Source organism: Cryptomeria japonica, chromosome 4, assembly GCF_030272615.1.
Source record: "Cryptomeria japonica chromosome 4, Sugi_1.0, whole genome shotgun sequence".
NCBI lineage: Eukaryota > Viridiplantae > Streptophyta > Pinopsida > Cupressales > Cupressaceae > Cryptomeria > Cryptomeria japonica.
The window spans coordinates 417,091,569-417,116,582 of NC_081408.1; the positions used below are offsets into that span (position 1 = coordinate 417,091,569).

The 25,014-nt window shown below is 37.0% G+C and overlaps 1 protein-coding gene across 7 annotated transcripts; it reads left to right on the forward strand.

The window, feature by feature from the left end:
- Positions 1-6,963: 6,963 nt before the first annotated feature.
- LOC131030846 (exportin-2) lies at positions 6,964-20,888 on the forward strand. 7 transcript variants are annotated; one of them, XR_009102950.2, is made up of 4 exons: positions 6,964-9,982; positions 14,455-14,718; positions 19,618-19,749; positions 19,960-20,334. XR_009102950.2 is itself a non-coding variant. In XM_057961806.2 (2 exons), the coding sequence occupies exon 1, from the start codon at positions 7,097-7,099 to the stop codon at positions 9,980-9,982; it is 2,886 nt and encodes a 961-aa protein (XP_057817789.2). In that variant the 5' UTR covers positions 6,964-7,096; the 3' UTR covers positions 20,407-20,888. The 7 variants fall into 7 exon arrangements, 2 of the variants coding, with proteins under 2 accessions (XP_057817789.2, XP_057817779.2); XR_009102951.2 differs by having other exon boundaries at positions 14,474-14,718; XR_009102952.2 differs by lacking the exons at positions 19,618-19,749; positions 19,960-20,334 and adding an exon at positions 15,835-16,311.
- Positions 20,889-25,014: the final 4,126 nt, after the last annotated feature.

A 25,014-nucleotide genomic window follows, 5' to 3' on the forward strand; every position in this document is an offset into this window, starting at 1 on the left:
TTTTTTTATAAATTTATCTAATTAACTCACTTAATATATATTGCCTTTAAGTTTAAAATATTTATCTTCTACCATTCAATATTGATTTAAAAGCTAAAAATGATTTTCAAATATGTAGCATTTTCTAAATATACATCATGTAACCTTACATCATTTTTTTTGTTATGATAAAGAGAAATGCTACATATATGTTGCTCAATTCTATTTCATATTTAACAACTTACATTTACTTCAAGTGAAGAAAATTTCTATAAATTTATCTAATTAACTCACCTTAACATATATTGCCTTTAAGTTTAAAATATTTATCTTCTACTATTCAATATTGATTTAAAAGCTAAAAATAATTTCCATGCAAGTGAGCAAGATGTCACATAATGCACGCGTGCATGGTGTTAATTTTGTGACCCAGATCAGTAATCAGATTCGCAGTATTTAATTGTTTGCTAACATTAAGTAAACTATAAACAAGTAAATGCAAGAATGAAAACAAGTGAACAAGAGACCAACACAAATACCCTGGGAAAACCTCCAAGGAGGAAAAACCCAACACTAAAGACCCACAGGTCAGATTATGTATTCAATCTTAATTGCATCAATACAATACTTAGCTTGACTCTTCAGATCTGCTCCCTTTTATCATATCAGATCTGCCCTTCTAATTACACCAGGTCTGCATCAAGTATGCTCTGTTACTTGAGAATGAATGAATGATTTGTATTTTGCAATTGATCTTTATTTATATGAATATTTAACCAATATAATTCCTAAGTCGGCTTTGTTGAATGTATGCATTTTGGTGCCAATTTGAATTAGTGTGGCGTGGTAAATATAGGGTTGGTCTTTAATTAGGGGCACGTTACCCCTTTTAGGGCTAGTCCTCCATGTTACCTTTAAGGGAAGGACCTAATCCGATAAGGGTTTGGATGTTGCCTTAGGGCAATCCGAACTCTCTTTCCTAGTTACAAACAACACTCCCTCTTAATTAGGGAAGAAGAGAATACATAATCTGAACCTTTAGAGTTCCATCTAGCACACAAGCATAGAATTACATCTTCCACCTAACACACAAGCATAAGATGGTTCTGGCACACAAGCATAGAAAGTGTAATACACAAGTGGGTCTTTACATAATTACAATTTTCCATCTAGCACACAAGCGTAGAGTGGATCCTTTCATTCTTGCACACAAGCAAAGAATGATCAAAATGCTACAGATAGAGTCACCGAGATTGAAGCTCCCTCTCAATCAAGGCTTCATTTTCCACAATACCAAGTCTGTCTCTAAAGTATTCGAACTTCACTCTGGATAAGGGTTTGGTAAGAATATCTGCAACCTGTTTATCTATGCTAATGTACTTCAGCTGAATGGTGCCTCTTTGCACCATATCCCGAATGAAGTGATAATGCGTTTCCACATGTTTGGACCGGTCATGGAACACAGGATTTATCAGCATCTTTATACAACTTTGATTATCACAATGAATAGTGGTAGGACCACTAGATTGACCAAATAATCCAACAAGGAGTTTGTGAAGCCATACTGCTTCTCTAGATGCAACAGATGCTGCAATGTACTCAACTTCTGCAGTGCTTAATGCTACCAAAGATTGCTTTCTACATGCCCAAGAGATTACTGTAGAGCCCAAATTGAAGCAGATACCCGAAGTACTTTTCTTGTCCTTGACACTTCCTGTCCAATCTGAATCTGAATAGCCTTCTAAGAAGATTGAGGTATTAAGTGAATACTTCAGCCCATAACCAATAGTGCCACATAGGTATCTTAGATTGTGCTTGGCAGCAACCAGGTGAACAAGTTTAGGCAAGCTCATGAACTGACTGAGGGCATTCACAACATAACAAATATCTGGTCTAGTATTGACCAGATACATCAAGGATCCAATCAACTGCTTATACTCAGATGGATCTGCAAAATTAGAGTTAGCTGCAAAGACACTTAACTTCTTTAAGTTAGATTCCATAGGAGTAGACATAGGTTTACAGTCCACCATTCTAAATCTTTTTAGAATATCAATAGTATACTTTCCTTGACTTAGAAAAATTTCATTGGGCTTTTGCCATACTTCTAACCCTAGGAAGTAATGCATTAGTCCTAAATCCTTAATTTCAAATACCGAGGCTAATTATTTATTACATCTTATGATTAATTTATTTTCACTTGTGAGAAATAAATCATCCACATACAAAACCAGAATAAGCATATCATCATTATATATCTTCAAGTAAATGTTAGCATCAACATCATTTGTACAAAATCCTAAGCTTAGTTATCAATTCTTTCATACCAAGCACGAGGAGCCTGTTTGAGCCCATATAAGGCTTTCTTCAACCCGCAAACATGAGAATCTCTTTTATGGATTACATAACCTTCTGGTTGCTCAATATAGACTTCTTCCTCAACGACACCATTGAGGAAGGTTGTCTTAACGTCCATTTGATGTAGCTCCCAACCTTTGGCTACAACAATAGCTATTATAGATCTAATGGAAGTATATCTAGCAACAGGAGCAAAAGTTTCCTCATAATCTATTCCTTCCTTTTGAATAAACGATGAGCTACAAATCTAGCTTTATATTTTTCAATACTACCATCAACATTATGCTTAATTTTAAACAACCATTTAGAAGAAACAACAGACTTACCTTTGGGTCTGGGTACAATGTCCCAGACATCATTCTTGATGATAGACCCATACTCTTCATCCATGGCTGATTTCCAAGCATGATGAGACATGGCTTCTTCAACATCGTGAGGTTTAGACTTAATGATATTTCACATTACAAAAATGTGGTTTCTTGCTATCTCTAAAGGTTCCTCTAGGAGCAGCAAATCATTCAGCATCTTGAATAGTGTTTCTAACCCAATGTGGCCTCTTCTTGCTGACCACAATATCCTTAGGTATATCTGTAGAGTCCATGGGTTCTACTGGATCATCCTAAACTTCCTGATCCTGGAGGTCAATGGACTCCTTCTGTATCTCAGGGTTAGCATCAACATTTGAATCTTGATTTTCAATCACCATATCATCATTATCAGATAATGAACCTTTAGATCTTTTGAAAGCAATATCTTCTTCAAAAGTTACATCTCTACTTACCACAACATACCTTTGACCTGAAATGTAGATCCTGAAGGCTTTGGAAGATTCACTGTATCCCACTAAGATGCCTTTCTTTCCAGAGGGATCCAACTTGGTTCGTTTTTCTTTAGGCCCATGAACATACATAGGGCTCTCGAATATCCTTAGGTGGCTGATGTCAGGTTTGATTCCTGTAAAGGCTTCTTCAGGGGTTACATTCTTTAGAGCACGATGAGGACATCTATTCTGAATGTAAACTACTGTTTTGGATGCCTCTACCCATAGAAAAGGTTGCAGGTCTTGATCATGAATCATGGCTCTTGTAGCTTCAACAATGGTCCTGTTCTTTCTTTCAACAACTCCATTTTGTTGAGAATTGTAGGGAACACAAAACTCCCTCTTAATTCTTGCCTTAATATAGAAATTATAAAAACTACCTGAGGTGTACTCACCTCCATTGTCAGACAGGTTAAACATTTAATTCGATTTCCAGTAGTGTTTTCAACCAAGGCTTTGAATTATTTAAATCTGTTTAGGACTTCTTCAGACTCTTTAGATTTAAGAAAGTAAATCCATGTTTTCCTAGAGAAATCATCTATGAAGATAACATAATAAAGGAAGCTGCTAGGAGATGCTACAGACATGGGACCACATAAGTTTGAATGAATAAGTTCTAACTTTTCTTTAGCCCTACTATCACTTTTATGAAAAGGGTTCTTTACATTCTTACCCATTGCACAACCTTTACAAGCATCATCATGAGATAAACTAAGTTTAGGCATACCTTTAACCATTTTACCAAGAGTGGGAAGATCATGAAAGTGTAGATGTCCAAGTCTTCTATGCCATAGCTCACATGATTTAGGGGCCTCATGAATGAGAGCTTGAATTGGATTAGCTGCAAGCTTATATAAACTATCACATCTATTTCCAATAACACGAGTAGTTTTGAAATTAGATTTCTTAGACCAAGCAAGTACTTTCCCTTTAGAAAATGCTATTTGCAAACCCTTATCTTCTAAGGGAGAAATGGAAATAAGATTTCTTTTAATACCAGGTACAAAAAGGATATCACAGAGTTGTAAGGAAATACCAGAATCTAGTTTTAAAGAGGTAGTACTAGAACCTTTTACTGAGTATCGAGCATCATCACCGATTACCACATGAAGGTTGGTATCCTTTTCTATCAGATCTGAAAGATGCTCATGAAAACTTGAGATGTGTCTGGAGGCACCACTGTCAATTATCCAGGTATCACTGTCCGTGGGAACGTTGCTTGATAGAGCAGAGATAAGAAGATAGTCCTCATTTTGATCAACAACTTCATTTAAATTGACTTCCCTTTCCTTAGGATCATTCTGACAATCTCTGGCATAGTGACCATACTTATCACATCTGAAACAACGAATGTGGGAGGAATCTCTTGACTTCTTCCTTGGATCATAGGAGGAGGATCTAAAATCTTTGCTTCTCTTTTCTTTCTTCCAATGCCCACCTTTCTTAGACTTAGCTAAGAGAACATGATTATCATATTTGTGAGAGTTCTTGAGTTTTCCTCTTACCTCAATTCGAGATTCCTCTTCAATGCAATCAGATTGAAGACGCTCAAAGTTGGGACGATCAACTCTTCCACCAATGCTACGAATCAATGGTTCCCATTCATTAGGTAGACCATTTAATGCAATCATGACAAGATCTTTATCCAGAATTTGGCAATCAAGAGTACTTAGCTTGTCCTTTAGTTCATTGATCTTCATGAAGTAGGCCATGATTGAGTCTTCTTCTTTCATTTTGATGTGAAGTAGCTGCTGCCTTAGAGCAAGAGCCCTGTTGAGGTTGTTGACTTCATACATCCCTTCCAAGTGTTTGATCATTTCCCTGGCAGAAGCAAATTTTGATATGACAGTGACAAGATGATTCTTGACAGATTCAATTATGATCTTCCTAGCCTTGAGGGAGTCTTTCTTGAACTGCTTCAGTTCTTCAACATCTTTAGGAGGGGCAACCTTTCTTCTTCTACGAATTTTAGCAGGTCATTCTCTTCAAGGATCAATAGAATACGAACTTTCCAAGCAACAAAATCAAGGGCTCCATCAAGTCTATCTTCAGTCCTCAAACTTGACATTTTAATCTGAAAACAAACAACAACTAGATGCAACAAATGAATTACTAAAAAAATTGAAGTTAGTAACACCTTGGCTTTGATACCATGTTAATTTTGTGACCTAGATCAGTAATCAGATTTGCAGTATTTAATTGTTTGCTAACATTAAGTAAACTATAAACAAGTAAATGCAAGAATGAAAACAAGTGAACAAGAGACCAACACAAATACCCTGGGAAAACCTCCAAGGAGGAAAAACCCAACACTAAAGACCCACAAGTCAGATTATGTATTCAACCTTAATTGCATCAATACAATACTTAGCTTGACTCTTCAGATCTGCTCCCTTTTATCATACCAGATCTACCATTCTAATTACACCAGGTCTGCATCAAGTCTGCTCTATAACCAAATATAGGAACACCAAATGCCTTTGATCTTCTTGAACAAATTCGCCCAATTCTCTTCTAAATTTCGCACATTTAGTTGCAGAAGAATTTCGCTAGTTACTTGAGAATGAATGAATGATTTGTATTTTGCAATTGATCTTTATTTATATGAATATTTAACCCATATAATTCCTAAGTCGACTTTGTTGAATGTATGCATTTTGGCGCCAAGTTGAATTAGTGTGGCGTGGTAAATATAGGGCTGGTCTTTAATTAGGGGCACGTTACCCCTTTTAGGGCTGGTCCTCCACGTTACCTTTAAGGGAAGGACCTCATCCGATAAGGGTTCAGATGTTGCCTTAGGGCAATCCGAACCCTCTTTCCTAGTTACAAACAAACACATGGGTGTCCAATTTTTTTTGACAAAGTACCACTACCAACTTCCATTCAATGCCAACCTTCGTATAGAAGAATTAAGTGTCCGCTACTCCTAGAGAGAAAAAATGGTCCAAAGAATAGTTAAAGAAAATTTGATAATTATGCTTTATACTTTAACTTCCTCTATGGTTCCAAGGTGAAAATGAACTTAGATGTAAAATTTTATAATCTACAAATTGAGATTATAAATTTATGTGATTGGTCAATTTCTCAATACCATGAGCTTCGAGACCTATCTAAACAACTTAGTATGAAGTTCATGAGATTTTTTAAGGGACAATCACAAATTAGTTATCTCATAGGATCACTTGAAAAATGCTTGCTTGCTACTTTTAAGTTTCATTATTCAATCAGATTCACAGTGCATTAGGTCACGCCATCATTCAAGTTGTTATATGCACACTATGGGATACCTACATTATATGCCGTGGAGTCCAACGTAACAATCAAAGTTCAGACTCTTCTAATGATTAATTAAGTGATTTTTTTTCCCTTTTTAAAATATCAATATCTCATTTACTCATTTTGATTATCAATATCTCTCACATACTTTACTTAAAATTTTCAAAATATAGATATACTAATTCTAAATTATAAACTAAAAATAATTTAATAAATTGATAACTTATAAATTAATAAATAAATAACTGAAAAATATTTAACAAATTCTACAATTTCTTCTCTAACTATGGGGGAAATTGCTACCATACAGATTTCAAACTAAATTAGAAAATTAATTTGCGCATCAATAGTAATAACGTTCACACAGAGCGGAGGGGAAAAGGCAAAGGCAATTCTTGTGTTCAGCTTTCACCGTTGCCAAAAATCAAGCGGCAATTTTTTTCGAATATTAACGCACAACGTGGCGCCTCGATAGGCGCTGGATTCCACCATCTCATCTCCACCGTTGAGTTCATAGGTTTAGTTTGCCACTTTCCTCTCCTGCAAGCTAAGGTTTTAGATTTTACTTCCACAAAGGAAAGAGGATAGAAAGAGGCCCAATCTTTTCATTCTGTTGGAGGGATTTTTGTTGGAAACGCTTGGGAGTATTTTGTTACTTACAGAATGCAATACACTCCAGAAACCATCCAATCTTTGTCACAGTGTTTTTTGCAAACCCTAGTGCCGAATCCGGAGCCGAGAAGACAGGCAGAGGAGTATCTGAAACAGGCAGCCAATCAGCCAGGGTATGGGATTGCCATTTTGCGGCTGCTGTCCGAGCAGGCAGTGGAGGAGCAAGTCAGACAGGCAGCCGCCGTAAATTTCAAGAACTATGTGAGATACAGATGGGCGGTGCAGGAGGCGGATTCTTCCGATTACGCCGAAATACAGGATCCCGACAAGGAACAAATCAAAGTGGTTATTGTGGCATCCATGCTGAACGCGCCTCCGCGTGTGCAGAGCCAGCTGAGTGAAGCCCTGGCCATCATAAGCAAGCACGATTTTCCCAAGGCGTGGCAAACCCTGCTGCCGGAACTCGTGTCGAACCTTCAGGCTTCCGCCGACTACAAGGTTATCAATGGAGTTCTTCAAACTGCCAACTCGATTTTCAAGAAGTTTAGGTACCAGTACAAGAGCAACGATCTCTACGTTGATCTCAAGTATTGCCTTGATGGCTTCGCGGCTCCATTGCTCGATATATTTCTGCGAACGGGGCAGCTTATTGTGAGTAATTCGCAGAATGGGGCGGTGTTGGGGCAGCTGTTTGAATGCCAGAGGCTGTGTTGCAGGATCTTCTTTTCACTAAACTTTCAGGAGCTACCTGAGTTTTTTGAGAACCATATGAAGGAATGGATGACGGAGTTTCGCACTTACTTGACCACTCCGTACCCCGCAGTGGAGGACAGCCTTGTGGACCATCTCAGAGCTGCCATCTGCGAGAACATCAATCTTTATATGGAAAAGAATGAAGAGGAGTTCCAGGACTATCTGAAGGACTTTGCTTCCGCCGTCTGGGGTTTACTTATGAACATTTCTACTACGCCTAGTCATGACCGATTGGCTGTTACTGCCATCAAGTTTTTGACAACGGTAAGCAAGAGTGTTCATCATGTATTGTTTAGTGGCATCGATGTTTTGCAACAGATTTGCGAGAGCATCGTGGTGCCCAATGTTATGATCAGGGATGAGGACGAGGAGCTGTTTGAGATGAACCATGTCGAATATATTAGAAGAGATATTGAGGGTAGTGATCTTGACACAAGAAGGCGAATTGCCTGCGAGTTAGTGAAAGGGCTCGCAACCCATTATAGGGAACATGTGATGGGTATGATCTCAATGCATATACAGAACATGCAGGCAAAATATGCTGCTAAACCCGCGGAGAACTGGAAGGAGAAGAACTGTGCTATATACTTGGTAGTTTCTCTGTCAACTAAACAGGCTGCCGGAACATCGGTAAGTACAGATTTGGTCAATTTTGAACAGTTTGTCATGTCTATGATAATGCCCGAGTTGCAAAGCGAGGATGTGAACTCACAAGCATTGTTGAAGGCGGATGCTTTGAAGTTTATCACAACATTCCGCTACCAAATTCCCAAGGCCACTGCTCTGAGTCTGATTCCTCATTTAATGAGATTCCTTTTATCTGAATCCAATGTCGTTCATTCTTATGCTGCTAATTGCATTGAGAAAATGCTAATCATTAAGGAAGGCAATCAGTTACGGTATACTTCAGCAGACATCAATCAATTTGTGCAGCCTCTTATGACCAATCTGTTTAATGCACTTAAATTGCCAGAATCCCAAGAGAATGCATATGTAATGAAGTGTATAATGAGGGTTTTGGGAATTGCACACCTTCCTGGAGATCTGGCAATTGGCTGCCTTACAGGTTTAACGACCATTCTTAATGAAGTTTGTAAGAATCCTAAAAATCCTGTTTTCAATCATTATTTGTTTGAGTCAGTTGCTGGGTTGGTAAGACGAGCCTGTGAAAAAGAGCCAAGTTTGATTACAAGTTTTGAAGCGAACCTGTTTCCAGTTTTACAAACTATTATGGTTCATGATGTGACTGAATTCTTACCATATGCGCTTCAACTACTGGCCCAGCTTATTGAAATAAATCGGCCTCCTCTTCCTCCAACTTACATGCCGGTTTTCCAGCTGCTTCTTTCCCCTGAAACCTGGCAGAAAAAAGCCAACGTTCCTGCTCTTGTAAGGTTATTGCAGGCCTATTTAGAAAAGTCTCCCCAAGAAGTGAGTCAAGAAGGGCGACTGAGTCAAGTGCTTGGTATATTTAGTAAGCTAATTTCAGCAAAGAGCACAGAAAGTTCAGGGTTTTACATACTGAACACCACTATACAATTTTTAAGCTATGAAGCAATATCTCCTTATTTGGGAAACATCTGGAGTGTACTCTTTCTTCGGCTTCAAGAAGCACATACTGTTAAATTCGATAAGTCAGTTATAATTTTCATGTCTCTCTTTTTGGTTAAGCATGGTCATACAATTCTTATCGAGTCTATCAATGCAGTTCAGCCAGGTATTTTTCCGGTAATTGTGGAGCGGTTTTGGGTGCCTACAATCAAATCGATTGTGGGGGTTTATGAGACAAAGTTGTGCTTAGTTGCATCGACAAGGCTTTTATGTGAATCTCCAATATTCTTGGGTGATTCACACATTCAGCTCTGGGGGAAAATGCTTGATAGCATTATGAGTTTGCTTGTGAGACCAGAGGGAGAGAGGGTGGAGGAGGAGGTGGAAATTCCAGACCTAGAAGAAACTGCAGGATACGCTCCAGCATTTGCTCAACTTTACAATGCTGGAAAGAAAGAGGAGGATCCAGTTACGGATGTTAAAGATCCCAAAGGATTTCTTGTATCTTCATTGGCGAGAATATCTGCACATGCCCCTGGAAAGTATCCTGGCATCATTCAGCAGTCATTGGAACCAGCCAATCAAACTGCACTTTCTGAGTTCTGCAGTACTTATGGGTTTGCTATTGTCTAGGTTAGCTGGCTTTCTTTCCCTCCTCTTTTTTTACACATGTTGAACTTTTTTTATTGTTTTTGCAGAGCGTTTTAAATAAGCATTTTCTTTTTGCATATGATCAGTAATGGATAGAATTGATAATGTAAATTTTGAGCAAATGCTTGTTATTGATCATAAAACTTTAGACAGGAGTGAGGATTCAACAAGATTGGCCTTCAGTTTTGGACCTAAGTTTTTGAAAGAACATATAATTTTATTCACATGCATCACTCATCTATGATGGGAGTTTGTAATTTGCCGGACTAAATTATAAAACCAATTTTTGCAGTTTTCACGGAGTTCTATACCCAGGCATTTGTCAAACAGATTGTATGTTGCTTGTCTAGTTATCGTTTTTGCAAATTGTTTGATAGATGTGCTATATGCTCATCATAATAGTATTCCACATTAATTGAATTGATTAATGATTTATTCACACACAATATAATGCAAAATTTAAACAACATATGATATTTCTGAGATCACAAACTTATAAAATCCTGGAATGAGCAGAATTCCGTGAAATATTTTATTTGCATTCCCCATGGCCATTCTTTCCATGGTATGGCACCTCTAGAATGGTACAGGAACTGAAAGGGGAGTATCGACTCTCTTCTTGGGCTTGTGGCTAGTTTATTGAGACCCTAAGCATTGATTTTCCCTTTTATTCAGCGCTGGCAAACTTTGACTGAGTCGAATGCCTTTTAATGCCACGTCACCTTATTTGATCCCTTGTATGGTATGAAATTCAACTAAAAGAGCTGCGATGAGATTAGTCTTCCCTCCTTTAAGTTGTATGGCTCTCAATAAGCTTTGACTTTGTTTGGACACTTTATTGACCAGTTTTGACCAGTCTTGAAGGCTGCACTCAGACTTGTAGGTGCCACTTTAGACTTTTATGAACTCCCAAACCTTCATTATTGCATCGTTTTTTCTTCTAGTCTGACATTAATAGGTGACAGCTTCCTTAGAGAGGCTATGGAAGGTACAGGCCCTTTATGGGGCAGCAGATTTTAGGCTCAGCAGAAAATTATGTAATATTTTTATTTTTTCATTCACAACACATGGCACACTGTGCACTTGGAATTTTTTGATTTTTACTTCCACCAATTTCGAAAAGACATTTATGATTTGCTTGAAAATCTGAATAAATTTGTACTTGGATACTTGAAGCTGACAATAAAACTCTTCATTTTTGTACAGATCGTGACCTTGAGTGAATTACGCCCAATTGGCTAGGGAGGAATCTCGCACCTCTGAATCCAATCTTTGCTTGAGGGTTTTTGTCCTGCGACAGTAGAAAATCTACTCGACTCCACAACTGGGGTTTCAACCTAAATATCAAATCTCTTCTCCCTCCACAAAAGTGACTTATGTTACTTTGTAATATTTGGTCCCCACCTAAAGTCACTTTAAATAATTTTTTTATCATAATAATTAATTAAATGCAAGTTGCCTAAAAATATTAATTTAAGACTATTATATATAATTAATTAAATTATCTCCATTCTGCCAATCGAGGCTGGAAAAGGGGACATTACAGTCCTCTACTCCCAAACATTGTTTATCCTCCAGCAATCTCCACTCCATCATTGACTAATCCAAGATGTGACTGTCCGAGATTCTAGGATCCCAAATAAGCCTAGAAGGTGTGAATCTTCTTGTTGGATATGCTATATGCTGTATCACACTTGCAAATGGAACCTCCTTCAAACATCTCATCAAAATTGCAGCAATCTTTTGCAAGTATGCAGCAAAGTCTCCAGACCTGGGCTTTTCTCTCCTCTATTTCGGCTGCGCCACTTTGATAAACATTAACAAGCTCACAAATATTTTTTGTTTTCAACTCTAGAGTCTCTGACTGATGGCCACTATCATGTGGAAGTTTGCTGTCTTGTATTTGTTTTAAAGATAAACCACAAGCACCCTCAGCAAACTTACCTCTTTTGTGCTATGCAAATGAAAATTTGCTTGCTTACCCAAACTTATGATGGTAAATTTGGAGCTGATAGCTTCCATTCCTCTAGCTGTCATTTGATGAGGTAGAGTTTGAGGAATGCCCTTCTATGTCACCTTTCCCCCCTCTTTCTGAAAGCTAAACTCCATGGTCTAATAATTTTGAGAAATTTCACTTGGTGAATGTAACCATTGAAGTTGAAGCACTATATCGGTCCCCACCTGAGCCAATAACATAAAAATCATCACAAATTTTGTGCTAAGCAATGAGGATGGTGAGATTACTGAATGTCTTCTTACAGGGTATGGTAAACCCATTGGCCACCACCACATCAAAGCCTTCAAATTCTTCCGCGTGCAGATCTCTTTTAACCATGAAGCCCTCATCAATATAATTGTGAGTAGCACCATCTTCAAGCAGAACTATGACTCCGCGTCCACACAAACTCCTTGGTACCTGAAGGCATTATACCTTGGCATGTCAGATTGAGAAGCAAGTGTACCTCCCTTGGTACTCCTTATCCTTGAGATCCAATTTTTGATCTTGATCCTTTCCCACATCTGTTGGATCTGCAGTCTCTTCCTCGTCAATAATCACTTTAACATAATGTATTTTCCCCTTTCCAAGGCATCTATGTCCTGGATGGAGTCCACGGTTCACTGCATTGGAAAAACAACTTCTTACTTCTAAGTTCCTCCCTGAATTAATCTTCTTTGCTTGTTTTGGATGGTAAGCTCCTTTGAGGCTGAATTTGAGATTCTTCTCTTTGAAAGGGATTCTTTTGCTATCTTGTATGTGAATCCTTTGAGATGAATTTATCCTTGGGGGTAGAAATGTCCATGTTACGTGCTCTTCTTATTGCACCATGTAGAGTAGGTCAGATGCCTTAACCCAACCATGTAGTGGCTTTGTCAATCCCTCCATAAAAAAGACTATCAATTTGTGCTCAAAAATATCGGCGACTATAACTGAGAGTTTTTGGAATTCAAATGCATACGAGTCAACTGATCACACTTGTTTTAACTGTGCAAATTCCTTGAAGTGCAGCACTGGATCCCTTTTATTTGTTTGCCCACTATATTCTAACTCTTGGTTCGGTCCTGTCTCCTATCTTCTCTGGGCCTATTCTTGTACTTTCCTTAGCAAAGGTCTGCTAAAGACATGGCTGCATGAGATTCATCACCTAATGATTGGTACTCCCTTAACTTGGCTCGAGTACTTCACTATCTCACTGTTGTCTTGCTTGTCCTCTTAGCTGTGCCTCTAAGAAATCAGGCATTAGAGGCCTATGTGCTGTTCTACTAGCTGCCCTGGAGTTGTTGGTGGGAATATTAGTGTTACTTGCCTCTCTATGGTTGCCATTATTACCTGCGTGTTTCTGGATGACATTATTGTTTTGCATTGTTTGAGTGATCAACTGAACAATTGTTGCTGTTGTCTAGCCAAGTCATTTAAAATTTGTATGATACTAAGATATTGTTAATTATCCCTATCACCCATGTTACTTGCAGATCTCTCAGCAAACAAATCTGTAAGAGGGATTTCCTTATCAATCTCTGGCTCTTTGGCGGATCATTTGCCTTGCTTCTGAAATAATATCTCTGTGAACCCTTTGGCTACATAACAAATTTTTGCTATTGAAAAGTAGCTCAAATTCCCAAACCTAGGCATTTCGTCAAATGGTGTACTGGCCATACCAAAGAAGTAGGATCTTCTAGTAAGGTCTCTGTGTTTTCTTTCTACAAATCAATGCGTACTTTGACATCAACCTTGAACGTATGGGGTTTACTAATGGTGTACTTGCCATACGAAAGAGGAAGGATCTTCTAAAGGCCTCTGAGTCTTTCTTTCTACAAATCAAGGCATACTTTGTCATCGACCTTGACTGTATGGGGTGTTCAATGTTGATCATGGCACTGCTTATATTTGGTGTTAAGAGTTTTGTGGACTGGTTTGCTCTATATTGAATGTGCTGAATGAACTTTGTAGCTTTGTTGAGTTCCTTTTGGGTTGGAGTTGTTGCTGTAGGCTTTTGAACATATTGGTCTTGGTCTTGACAAAGCTGAGAACATTTTCATTAGGGTGATAGTTTTCAGTTCAATGATTCTACAAAATGATGGTATGTGTAAGGGAATCCACTAGTGGGCAATTTAGTAGTTATTGTATCATTTCTTTATAGAAGGGCAAAGTCTATATTTTCTTTATCAGAGTACTAATTGACCATTTACTATGAGAAAATGGTGTTTATCCAAGTAATACATCAACATCTTTTTTGCTTTAAATGTAAGGGAATCCACTAGTGGGCAATTTAGTAGTTATTGTGTCATTTCTTTATAGAAGGGCAAAGTTGATATTTTCTTTATCAGAGTACTGATTGACCATTTACTATGAGAAAATGGTGTTTATCCAAGTAATGCATCAACATCTATTTTACTTTAAACAATTGGATGTCCAGATTTACTTGTACCTTATAAGGTGTTTGTCTTCTAAACAGTCAGTGTTGATGATATCAGTGGGATTGAACATGTTCTAGAAGAGGAGTGAAGGGATCAACAAACCGATTTCTTCCTGTGCATGGTGCTGTTCCAAATCATCTCTGGGCTCTTGCAAAACATTCCTTATCATTTTCTGAAACGTTTCCGAAGTTGGTATCTCTCGCATGGTTTTCTCTTCTGTTGAGATTGTGAAGGAAGGATGCTGGGTTACAAGTTTCGAGGCACAGCATTTTGGAATTAGGACCATTTTGTTGTGAAAAAATGTATGTAGATCTGAATTACTATTTAATTTACTGTTTTATAGCAGATTTGCATCAGACTTATTATCACCACAAATCTAAAACATATTTGCAAATCAGCAATAAAGAAGATTGAAACAATCACAGAGAGTCCACATTTCACCAAATTTTTACCTTGGGAAAAAACCTTGTTGGAAAACAACAAGCATCAAGTCAGTATCACTTATCATATTATCAGTACAACAAGATCAGAATAAAATGGCAAACTGATTTCAGTGTTTCCACTCCATTCTCCAATTCTAGCAGAATTTTGGCAGCATTCCGGCAACACCTCCTTACACAAAAGCAATGCTATGCCAAAACCACCATACCAAGCCTCTTATTTTGTAGGTCCAAAACCATCGTTATACCTCCCAAGGGTAGGCAGGTATGACCCTTCACCTTTCAATGTCTTCCTCAATTCCGAGGCCAAATAGGCTGGCCTAGCAAATGATGCCAGCTTTGTGACTTATCATATTCAATCTTAAAGCAGTTTTATTTTGTCTTGATGTATGCCTTCTCATGTCCTTTCATTCATTCATTTACCAACATTTTGTATGACAATTAAATGTTTGATATGCAAGGTGTACAACACCCATTCCAACATATGTATGAGTGGGCACACAAAATGTAGAAAGTATTAAGGAACTCCAATACCACTAGGATGCGATACTAAGTGAATAAGAAGTATGTTTTGATATGACTAATCTGGGGCCTATAAGCACTTTGTTGTTGTTTTGATATGACTAATCTGGGGCCTACGAGCACTTTGTTGTTGATTCATGTGTTATGTATGGAAATTGGAAGCAAATGGAGGTGAGAATGCGAATAACAAATCAGATTGCTTAAGAAAAGGGAATCCAAGTGCAATAAAGCACCATGCTAGATTTTTAATTACTAAGTTGTGCAATGTTCTTTACAAGATCTGAAAGGTTTAATGTATGCTGTAAGCATGCTTATTTTAATGATAATGAAGATACATGAGATACAAATGTGGACTGAAGGGACATCATGGTATTGCATTATAAGAAATGCAGATAACTGCTTGTCTGGTGATGGTTTTCATTCTCATTTTTGTTGTTTCCTGGAAATGCTGCACAGAATAGGGCTAACACCATTTGGGCTGCACAGCATAGATTAAGAGAAGTTCAAGTACTCAATATGATCATATGTGCTTGGGAAGGTTTTGAAGCTTGTAGTTAAGATGACATATGTCAGAGTGTTGCCATTGCACTGGGCAGGTCTTGAAGCTTGTGGAGATGGCATATGGTATGGAGTTTTGCCATTATGCTAGCAGATGATCAAAGTGTGATATTCTCATGGGTCATTTCAAGGGTCCCGTTGTTGCCAAAATTGGTAAAAAATCATGATTAATTGGGATTGGACAGGTTGACAATCTGAGTCAACATGGATTGCTAATTTTAAAAACACTTGGGCACAATTTTTGGGACAAAAAAATTTGCCAATAAATTGTGATTTTCAGGAACCTTGAGTAAATTACAATTTTTTATCAAAAACATGATTCAATTGTGAATAAATAGCTGCAATGAATAGGTGTATATAAATTGATTTTTTTCATAGTGTGGCTAATTTTCCCCCTTAATCAGTGGCATGATTCCTGAAGGTAGTTTAATTACAATAATCTGAAGTTTTTCTTCTTTTCTTTTCAAACTTGCCTATAAAATATCTGTTTCCTGAATTTTTGGTCAAATATACATTGCCTAATTAACTGCTTGATGTCCTCAGCACCAACATAGTTTGAAAAGTTTGGTGCTTGGCTAAAACCTAAAGGTGATAAAATTGTGAAAGATTGCATGTACTATGAAGGTTAATGTGGCCTTAAAAGCCTTAATTTGGTCTAGGTGACAAGAGCTCCACCCCTCATCCCAGCTCTGTATTGTGTTAGGGTATACTCTTGGGTGCTGCCCCCAGATAATTTGAGGGGCACTGTTTCTCAATCCAGTTGGGGTTTGTGCCTCCAAATCACTGTGAGAGGTGCTGCCCCCTGACCTTGCTGGGGATTAGTACCTCGGTCCTAGTTTTCAATAGCAAGAAAGAAATATTCTGGCAGTTGGATGGAAAAGTAGTGATTTCCCCCTTTTTTGTGGCATTAAATTTAAAAACAACTGTTTTTTCTCATTTTTTGAATTTCTGGTCTTTTTCCCCTGTTCACTTGGTAAACTTGGTTTAAGGGGGCCATACCCATATATTATAACATGTAAATATTACTTGGTTAATGTAGCTTTATTAATGGAGGGTCTGCTTACAAAAGCAGGGAGAGGATAACACAAACCACCCTGAAGCTACACTTTAGTAATCTTATATACAAAATATTAACAACTAGATTGTTAACAACTCCTAGTTATCCTTGCAACCTCTGGTCAATATCATCATCACTGTTAAAAGAGGCATTGTTGATTGCAAATGCCCAGTTGATCCTCACAGATGGCACCACACCTGTATCAAATTTCTGAAGGCTAAGCTACACTTTGTGTGGTGTTTGCAAAGTATATTATTGTGATCCACAGTACCGAAGACAAATGGAATTCACTGACTAGAGTTATCAATGTAGCAGGCTAAAGGTAACTTCCAGGAAAACGGACACCAGACACCACATCATCTGGCACCCTAACAAGCCCGATTCTCCAATGCAGTTTGATCAGAGCCACCTTTACTGCCCTAACCATCTTTGGCTCCCTAGCCTCCAACAACATGACAACTAACATGGATGAGATATCAGTATTGATGCAATATCTGTGCACCATGATGAGAAACAGATCACCTGACACCATCTTGACAGCATGCACCATGGTCACCTCATTAACTTCAAATTTTTTCTTCAACTATAGATCTAAAATCTCTTCAAGAAAGTCCTTTCTTTGTCAGTAACCACAAGACTCCATGAGCACCTGTTGAGATAGCCATAAAAAATGGCAGCAGGTATGAGCTTTAAAACAAATAAACATCATTCCTTCCCAAGAGTTTTGCCCTTTCAGCATTCCCTCCATGAAGTGACCATTTTTGTCGTGATAAACTGTGTTGTCAGCTATTATTGCAGTGATTGTGTGCGAGCAGAGGAAGAAAATGATAGGATCAAAATGGCAAAAGCTGTGCATTCAGCCTAACCATAAATTAACATACTTGCTGCATATCAATCCCGTTTCAATATTATGTGCGAAATTGGCAAGGGAGTCTGTGTGGAGGTTGGCCAACCTGTAAACAAGGCCAACATTATCATATTGCAAATTGTTTATCGAAGGCCCTAATTTAAAATACTATTAATTTTCCAATTTTGCCCCTCCTTTTTCTTTAAAGCATTAGCTATAACCATCGAATCACCCTCAATTTGTACCCTTGTTGATGCCAAATGTGACACATTTTCAGACCCAAAAGAAGGGCTTGGGCTCCAGCTTCGTTATACACTGCCTCCCTCGTGCTCTCTTGTGATACAGCCAGCATCTGAGATGCCAGGATCACCCCTACATGATCCGCCAGAGTTGAGCTTACACCAATTTGCAGGAGGAGGCAACCATCAATACCGTTGTCTAGGATTTGACTGCGGATGATCCCAATCAGCCCCATGAATGCAACTATTTTCTGGATTTTTAATTTTCAGATTTTTCTGATTAAATCTTTTGGTTTGCCAATTGTTTTCTGGGAGATTTTGGGTACTATGATTTCATTCATTGATGCATTTATTGCTACTATTTTGGGCTATCAGTATTTTGTGATTTGTAGCAGAAAACCAACAAAGACCATCCTCCTGTTCTCTTCATGAACCTGCTCATGGTACATAGAGATTGCTTGATGATCCTGACCAGCCCCATGAATGGGAGATTTTTCCTGAAACTTCAATTTACAGAGTTTTCTGATTAAATCCTTTAGTTTGCCAATTTTTTTCTGGGGAGATTTTGGGTACTATGATTTCATCCATGGATGGATTTATTGCCTACTATTTTGGGCCATCGGTATTTTTTCATTTGTAGCAGAAAACCAACCAAAGACCACTCTTCATGAATCTGTTCATAGTACATAGAGATTGCTTGATAATCGTTTGGATTTAAGTAAATTAAATGTTATATTGACCACTGAACTCACTACATAAGTCATTTTTTCACAAGAGGGGAAAGCATGAGGGGAAAATATAAGACATATGATGTGTGCCACAGTGTTCCAATTGAGACAGACCAAAATAAGGATACATTAGTTCATTTGCTGCATTAAGTTAAAGCCTTGAGACTGGACAATGGCACCCAAGTCCAAGAATGGAAGAGCAATGCTCCACATGTCTTATTTTTTCTTTGGGTAAAAAAACATATTTGACACATCCTACTGCTAATTGGAAACTAAATCAACTTTGAGCAACCTATTGCAATGAAACAATTCTCCAATGCCAAATCCATACTCCACCTATTTAGACACAGGAAAAGGCTATCGAGAAGGATATGAATTTTTGGGCATATAACTAGAATTTTCTTTTCTGTATTAATATTACAATGCCACACAAATGAAATTAAATCCTTGAAATGTAGTTTGGGATTTGATATAATGTTACATTTTTCTAGGCATTTAATTTGGTTTGCATTTATAGATTAGACTGCTTTGTTTAAGTTTTCACTTTTCTTTTGTGATTTTCATTAGTTCATAACTTCATTACAATCTGGTAATGGTTTTTTGGCTTTTATCTTTGGTGACCTTTTTAACTTTTGACAACTGGAAAATGTCTTTTGTTTGTTCTAATGGTTACCACAATTTCTCGCCTAGTCTGCTACTTTTCTTTTTAAGCTCGTAACATAGCTTTTTAAGGTGCTACTGCTTGTTGGCACAATGTTTTCAATTTTCTTTGTACATGGTTCTTTATTATGCTCATTCATCTATTAACAGGTTATATTGCGAAAGTAGTGCTGAAGCTTTGCCCAAGAGAAGAATTTTATGAAGAATCCTCATAGTATAGTCATGCAATTTGGAGTCTTAAGTTTTCATTATCATTTTATGTGCGATCAACATGTGAAGTTGGTAAGTATGAGCTAGTCTTCATATCTAAAGTTCACTAGTATGAAATGCAAATTTGTTGAAAATCAGCAATGAATTTTGGCAATTGGCTATAAATATATTGGACTCTTTGAAAATTGATGTTTTCATGCATAGTTTGTAATTATTAGAGAAGGTGACACGAGTAGATACAATACAAGTAATATCTAAAATAGTTGTATGTTCATTCTGTAGGTCTGTGGCGTTGATATTGGGACTTCTATATTGTAAATGTGAATGTGTACTGTGCAATATCTTCTACTCTTCAAAAGGGTGGCATAAATAATGATTGCGTAACATCGTTGCCAAATTTGAGAATTTTTGAGTCGGACAATTGAGTTTTGTTATAGATTATATTGGAACACATTAAACAATTTTGCAGTAAACATACTGTTTGATTGAATTTTTCAAAATATGTAGAAAGCCGTACACTCCTTTACAATGTTGAACATGAGAAGAATTCTGCAGAGACCTCGTTTCCTGAAATGCCAGAGATATTATTGTAAAAGGGTGTATGCAACTTTACATTAAAAACATTTATAGTGTGAATATACGTTATTGTTCCTTTAATCTTGGCATCATGTATGCCATTCATCTTACGGAAGGCCACATGCTGATGTATGTAAACGGGCTATACCACAGGACAGTTGGGTAATCGTCTTGGGACCAAAAACACAACTGACTGGGGGATCATTGAAGTGATGAATCTTACTGGCACTGATATAGAGTGCACACGCATTTCTGTGGGTGTGGATGGGTTTATGTATATGTTGCTTTTAATGCCATTGCCTCAGTCCGAACAATCCTATCAGAGTTGTATGGAACAATCACTTTTTCTATTATTTTGCTTCCACATTTAGAAAAGATGAATTGACAACGCCTGAAGCTAGTTTGGTCTTTGCTTGTATACTCTGTTTTTGCGTGGGAGGCATACATTTTGATTCAGAAAATAGTGCAATAGTGCTTTCTCCCAACTCCATGACGGTCGGCAGTTAATATTTTTTTGCCAATGTGTAAATTTGAGGCGCACTAGATTCTCTCCTCGGATCTATTGTGTTAATGTGTTAAATCCTTAGCCAAATAACTAAGCCATTATACAATGAAATTTTGGGATTCCATCTCTACCCACCCTCGCCAATTCATATTCATGATATCTACTACATGTGTACCGACCCAATTATTGGGTTGCCTAAGTTGAGTTTGGTAGCTAAATTAAACCAACTAAATTAATGATCCAACGACAGAATAAAGTGCCTAGGAAGTTGATAAGATAAAATCTGTGTTTTACGACATGCAAATCGAAATGAATGAAATATTGGAAAATAGATTTAAAATTAAGAGACTAAATAATCATATATCTTCACATTGGATGCCAAATATTGTGAAGCCTAAAGCTCTTGATTAAGAAAACCCATAGAGATCTAGGGCTATTTGGCTCTTAACTCCTTGGACGCAAAAGGATATGTGATGGTAGATAAAGGGCTCTTATTATCTTTAATTTAATATTGTGATATTTTTAAAATATAACAACTCTAGTAGGTCTATGTTGGGTTTGGTGGTTTACCATCGTTATGTTAGTAAGTAATTGTGAAGTATATAATTTGCAAATTTGTTCTAATCAAAGAATTGTGAAAGATGTTTTACTAAAATGGTTCAATCTATTTTTAATACTTGTTAAATTTCATTCTTATAATTTTGTGGATGTAATATATTTGCATGCCCTTTTTCTCTAACTACACAATTTCACAAGTGTATTTGAGCATTGGTTTGGGTAGAGAAGGTTTATTTTTTATTATTTCAAACTAACCTCATCTATTGTAGAGGGTGGTGGTTCACCTCACATAACTATATAATTTAGATTAATTTGAGATGTTCCAAAAAACAAATATAAATGATTTAGAGCTGCTATCATGGAAAATATAGTAGTTAAAAGTTGACCTTGTAAATTTGATCCGTTTCACCAAATTAGGGCAATGAAAAGAATATTTTACTTAAAACATGTTATTTACTTACCTTGGAGGTCCATCCGTTATCAAAGATGGTCTAGGTGCACCTTTAGTCATACAAAATTGGGTGATGGAAGCATCATTGTGAAATCTAAGAAAATAAAGCATGATAACACAAAAAAATATGGAAAAAATATAGTCGAAGTTTGATTTTTGATTCTTAATAGATCTAATGATGGTTGAGTTTTCACAACACACTAAGTAAGAATCTAAGTGTCTCAAATTCTTATAAACATTTTCCATCAAGAGCAAGGTTATTTGAATTTGAATTCATTGTGCCTTTCATAGCATTATGCTCAAGCTAGAAACATGGTAACATGATTCTTAAAAAAATGGTAATAGTGTTAGTTGATTTAGGCGGTTCCTTTAAGATCATAGACCAACCTTTTTCCACATAAATTGGTTCATTTGCTTGAAATGTTTAAGTAAGCGCCTTTAATAGGTGATAGGACTTTTGCCTCCACAAGTTTTACAAGTTTCCTATGTTTACCTTTTTTTGATGCATGCGAATTCCAAAAAAATCGGTTTTTAGCATTGAGATCTCATATGCCAAATTTAGAAGGGGAAAATTGGTTATTGTATTTGGGAGCATACCTTTGCTTCCTAGTTTGGTATGCATTAGTCGCAAAAGTATTGGAAAAGATCTAGTATGTGAACCCTAATGTGTTTAAGAGTCATGGTAGTGTGAGTAGATTGTGTAGGGGGAAACTTCAAAAGGCTTGCTAAGGGTTGGTGGTGTTTGTAATGAAGTGGGAGAAAGACAAGGTGTTCAAGACTCAATGTATAATAAGAGGGGAGATGCTTAGAAAGGTTTGCAATAAGATAAAAAAGGGAGTTGTTGATGGATATTAATATTGAAAGATCAATAAGTGAGCATAGGAACAATATAAAACTTAGTATCACCTAGTATAACATAGTAAAAGAAGAAATACATGTGTATACTTTTACAATTAGAAAAGTATAGCTCTATAAAGCTTTTTGGACAAGGTATCCATTGAGAAAACAAAGGAGATATTGGGGTTTGACATTGATCATTGGCAAGAATTAGGAGTTCAAAATCAAGCTAGACACTAGTGGAGGTGAACTAGTATCCTAAAGGATTTAGGGGCCACAAAATGTAGGAAATATGTTATTACAAAAAATGGTCTAACTTGGATTCCTTGGGACACTAGTAAAGGGGTTTAAGGCACATAAATTAGATAATTGAGTCCTACACATGGCAAAGGGTGGTAGGCACCAAAACAAGTACAAAACCCAAGAGTATAAAAACATGTAATTTTGGGTTCTACATTTTGTTCCCACTTTAGTGGTCTTTTAAGCCAAGCTAATTAAGAATAATAAAGTGAATTAAAATTCATTACATTACTTGAATATAATAGATACATGAAATAGAGATATGAGAGCTATGTTCCTTGTCATTTATTTTTTCACTCAAGTAACCTTCCACAAGGTTGCAATTCATACAAAAGATGAAGCAATCAAAGTCCATTAAGTAAATATGTAGAAAATAACACCACGTACTATGAAATACAATATACTTTTTAATACACTTAGGAAAGAATAAGGGGCCATGAGGAATCATCCAAAGTGGAAATGAGAAGAGGTTACAATTGATTATCCATAAAGCACTTTGGCATGAGTTGAAAAAGTGACGTGGTTGTGAGGATCCTTCACAAAGAGAACTTTATCATGGATCCATACAAGTCTTTTGAATAGAACTATGTGTAAACACATACCTACATTTTTGTTTTCCTCACATTGAACCCATCTCACATACCTATTTCTAACATTAATTAACTAAATATTGTTATTAATTAATCAATTCAAACTTTCTTCAAACATTAATTGAATAAATCACTTTTAATTAAATTATTATTTTTTATTCTATTAAATTAGTTAGGCCTTTTTGAAAGTTTCAACATAATTGAATAAATCATATTTGTTACGCCGAAGGTGTATCTTATTTGAAGTGGACGATCTATTTTTTCACATCGATGATTAGAAATTGTGGAGAAGCAATGCACGACGATAGGATATATCACACCCGTCCATTTTCCCTCAACACGATTGTCTCTTGCTATACCGTTTACATTGCCAAAATGCATTGCGCCATCACCTGTCGAGTCAGTTGACTTTATTTTGCACCAAAGCCTATCATGTCAATGCACTAAAATCAGTCTAGCCTTCGTCGGAAATAATTTGGCTTCCACAACAACTGCATCTACATACATTTTACAGTGTACTTCTAACCCATGCTAAAATGAGAGCTTTTCACAATGATATTGTGATAGAGCAGTACATAGGCAAAAGTGAATTTGTTGAAAGGGCTTCAAAAACTTTCAAGCAAATGCAATTGGCCAGTGTAAAGCCACGTTCTGCAACCTTTGCCAGCACCCTCCCTGCCTGTGCCAATACAGAAGGTTTCGATTAGGGTTTGGACACCCATCAAAGCTTAATAGAAGGGGATTTTTTTTTCAAATTTTATAGTTGAAAACACTATGGTATATATGTTTGCAAAATGTGGAAGCATATAGGCAAAGCGCGTGAACTGTTTAACAGAACGCCTCAAAGAAATGTCATTTTGTGGAATGCAATGATTTCAGGATATGCATAAAATGGAAGCATAGAGCATGTGAACAGTTAAAAAAATGTCTCAAAGAAAAGTTTTCTCATGGAATGCCCTAATTGCAGATTATTGACAAAATCGATTTTTTAAAAAGGCTTCTGGAACTCTCAAACAAATGCATGTATAAAGCCAGACTCTGCAACCTTTGTTAGCATCCTCCTAGCCTGCGTCAAAATGGAAGATTTGGAACAATGTATTGACATCTGTTAAAGCATAAGGTATAGAGCAATTTTCGTCAGTTGCAAAAGCTTGACCATATTTCTCTCTTATTAATTGTAATCACTCTGACTTTATTGTTCCTCTTTGCTTAACGTTGACTTTAGCTTTTTCAAATAATTCCTTTGAAACGACTCTTTTGGAGTTGAAGATGCGATCTCCTATAATGTCATCTCCATTGCATTCAGATTGTTGGTCACACTTAACTGAGTCTATCGATGATCTTGCATTCCCTTTTCTTCTGACGGTTATCTTCCCATTCACAATTGACTAACACTTCCCTAATTTATGCTTCTACATTCCCCCGACTTTCACGTTAGTCACTTCAAACTTTTCATCTGCAGTGCTTAGTTTGGTCTCTGTTCCTTCTATTAGCAACTTAAGTTGTTTCCAATGGGCTCC

Excerpts from the sequence above, each read along its gene's own strand:
- LOC131030846 (XM_057961806.2), top strand. The coding sequence starts at position 7,097 with ATGCAATACACTCCAGAAACCATCCAATCTTTGTCACAGTGTTTTTTG.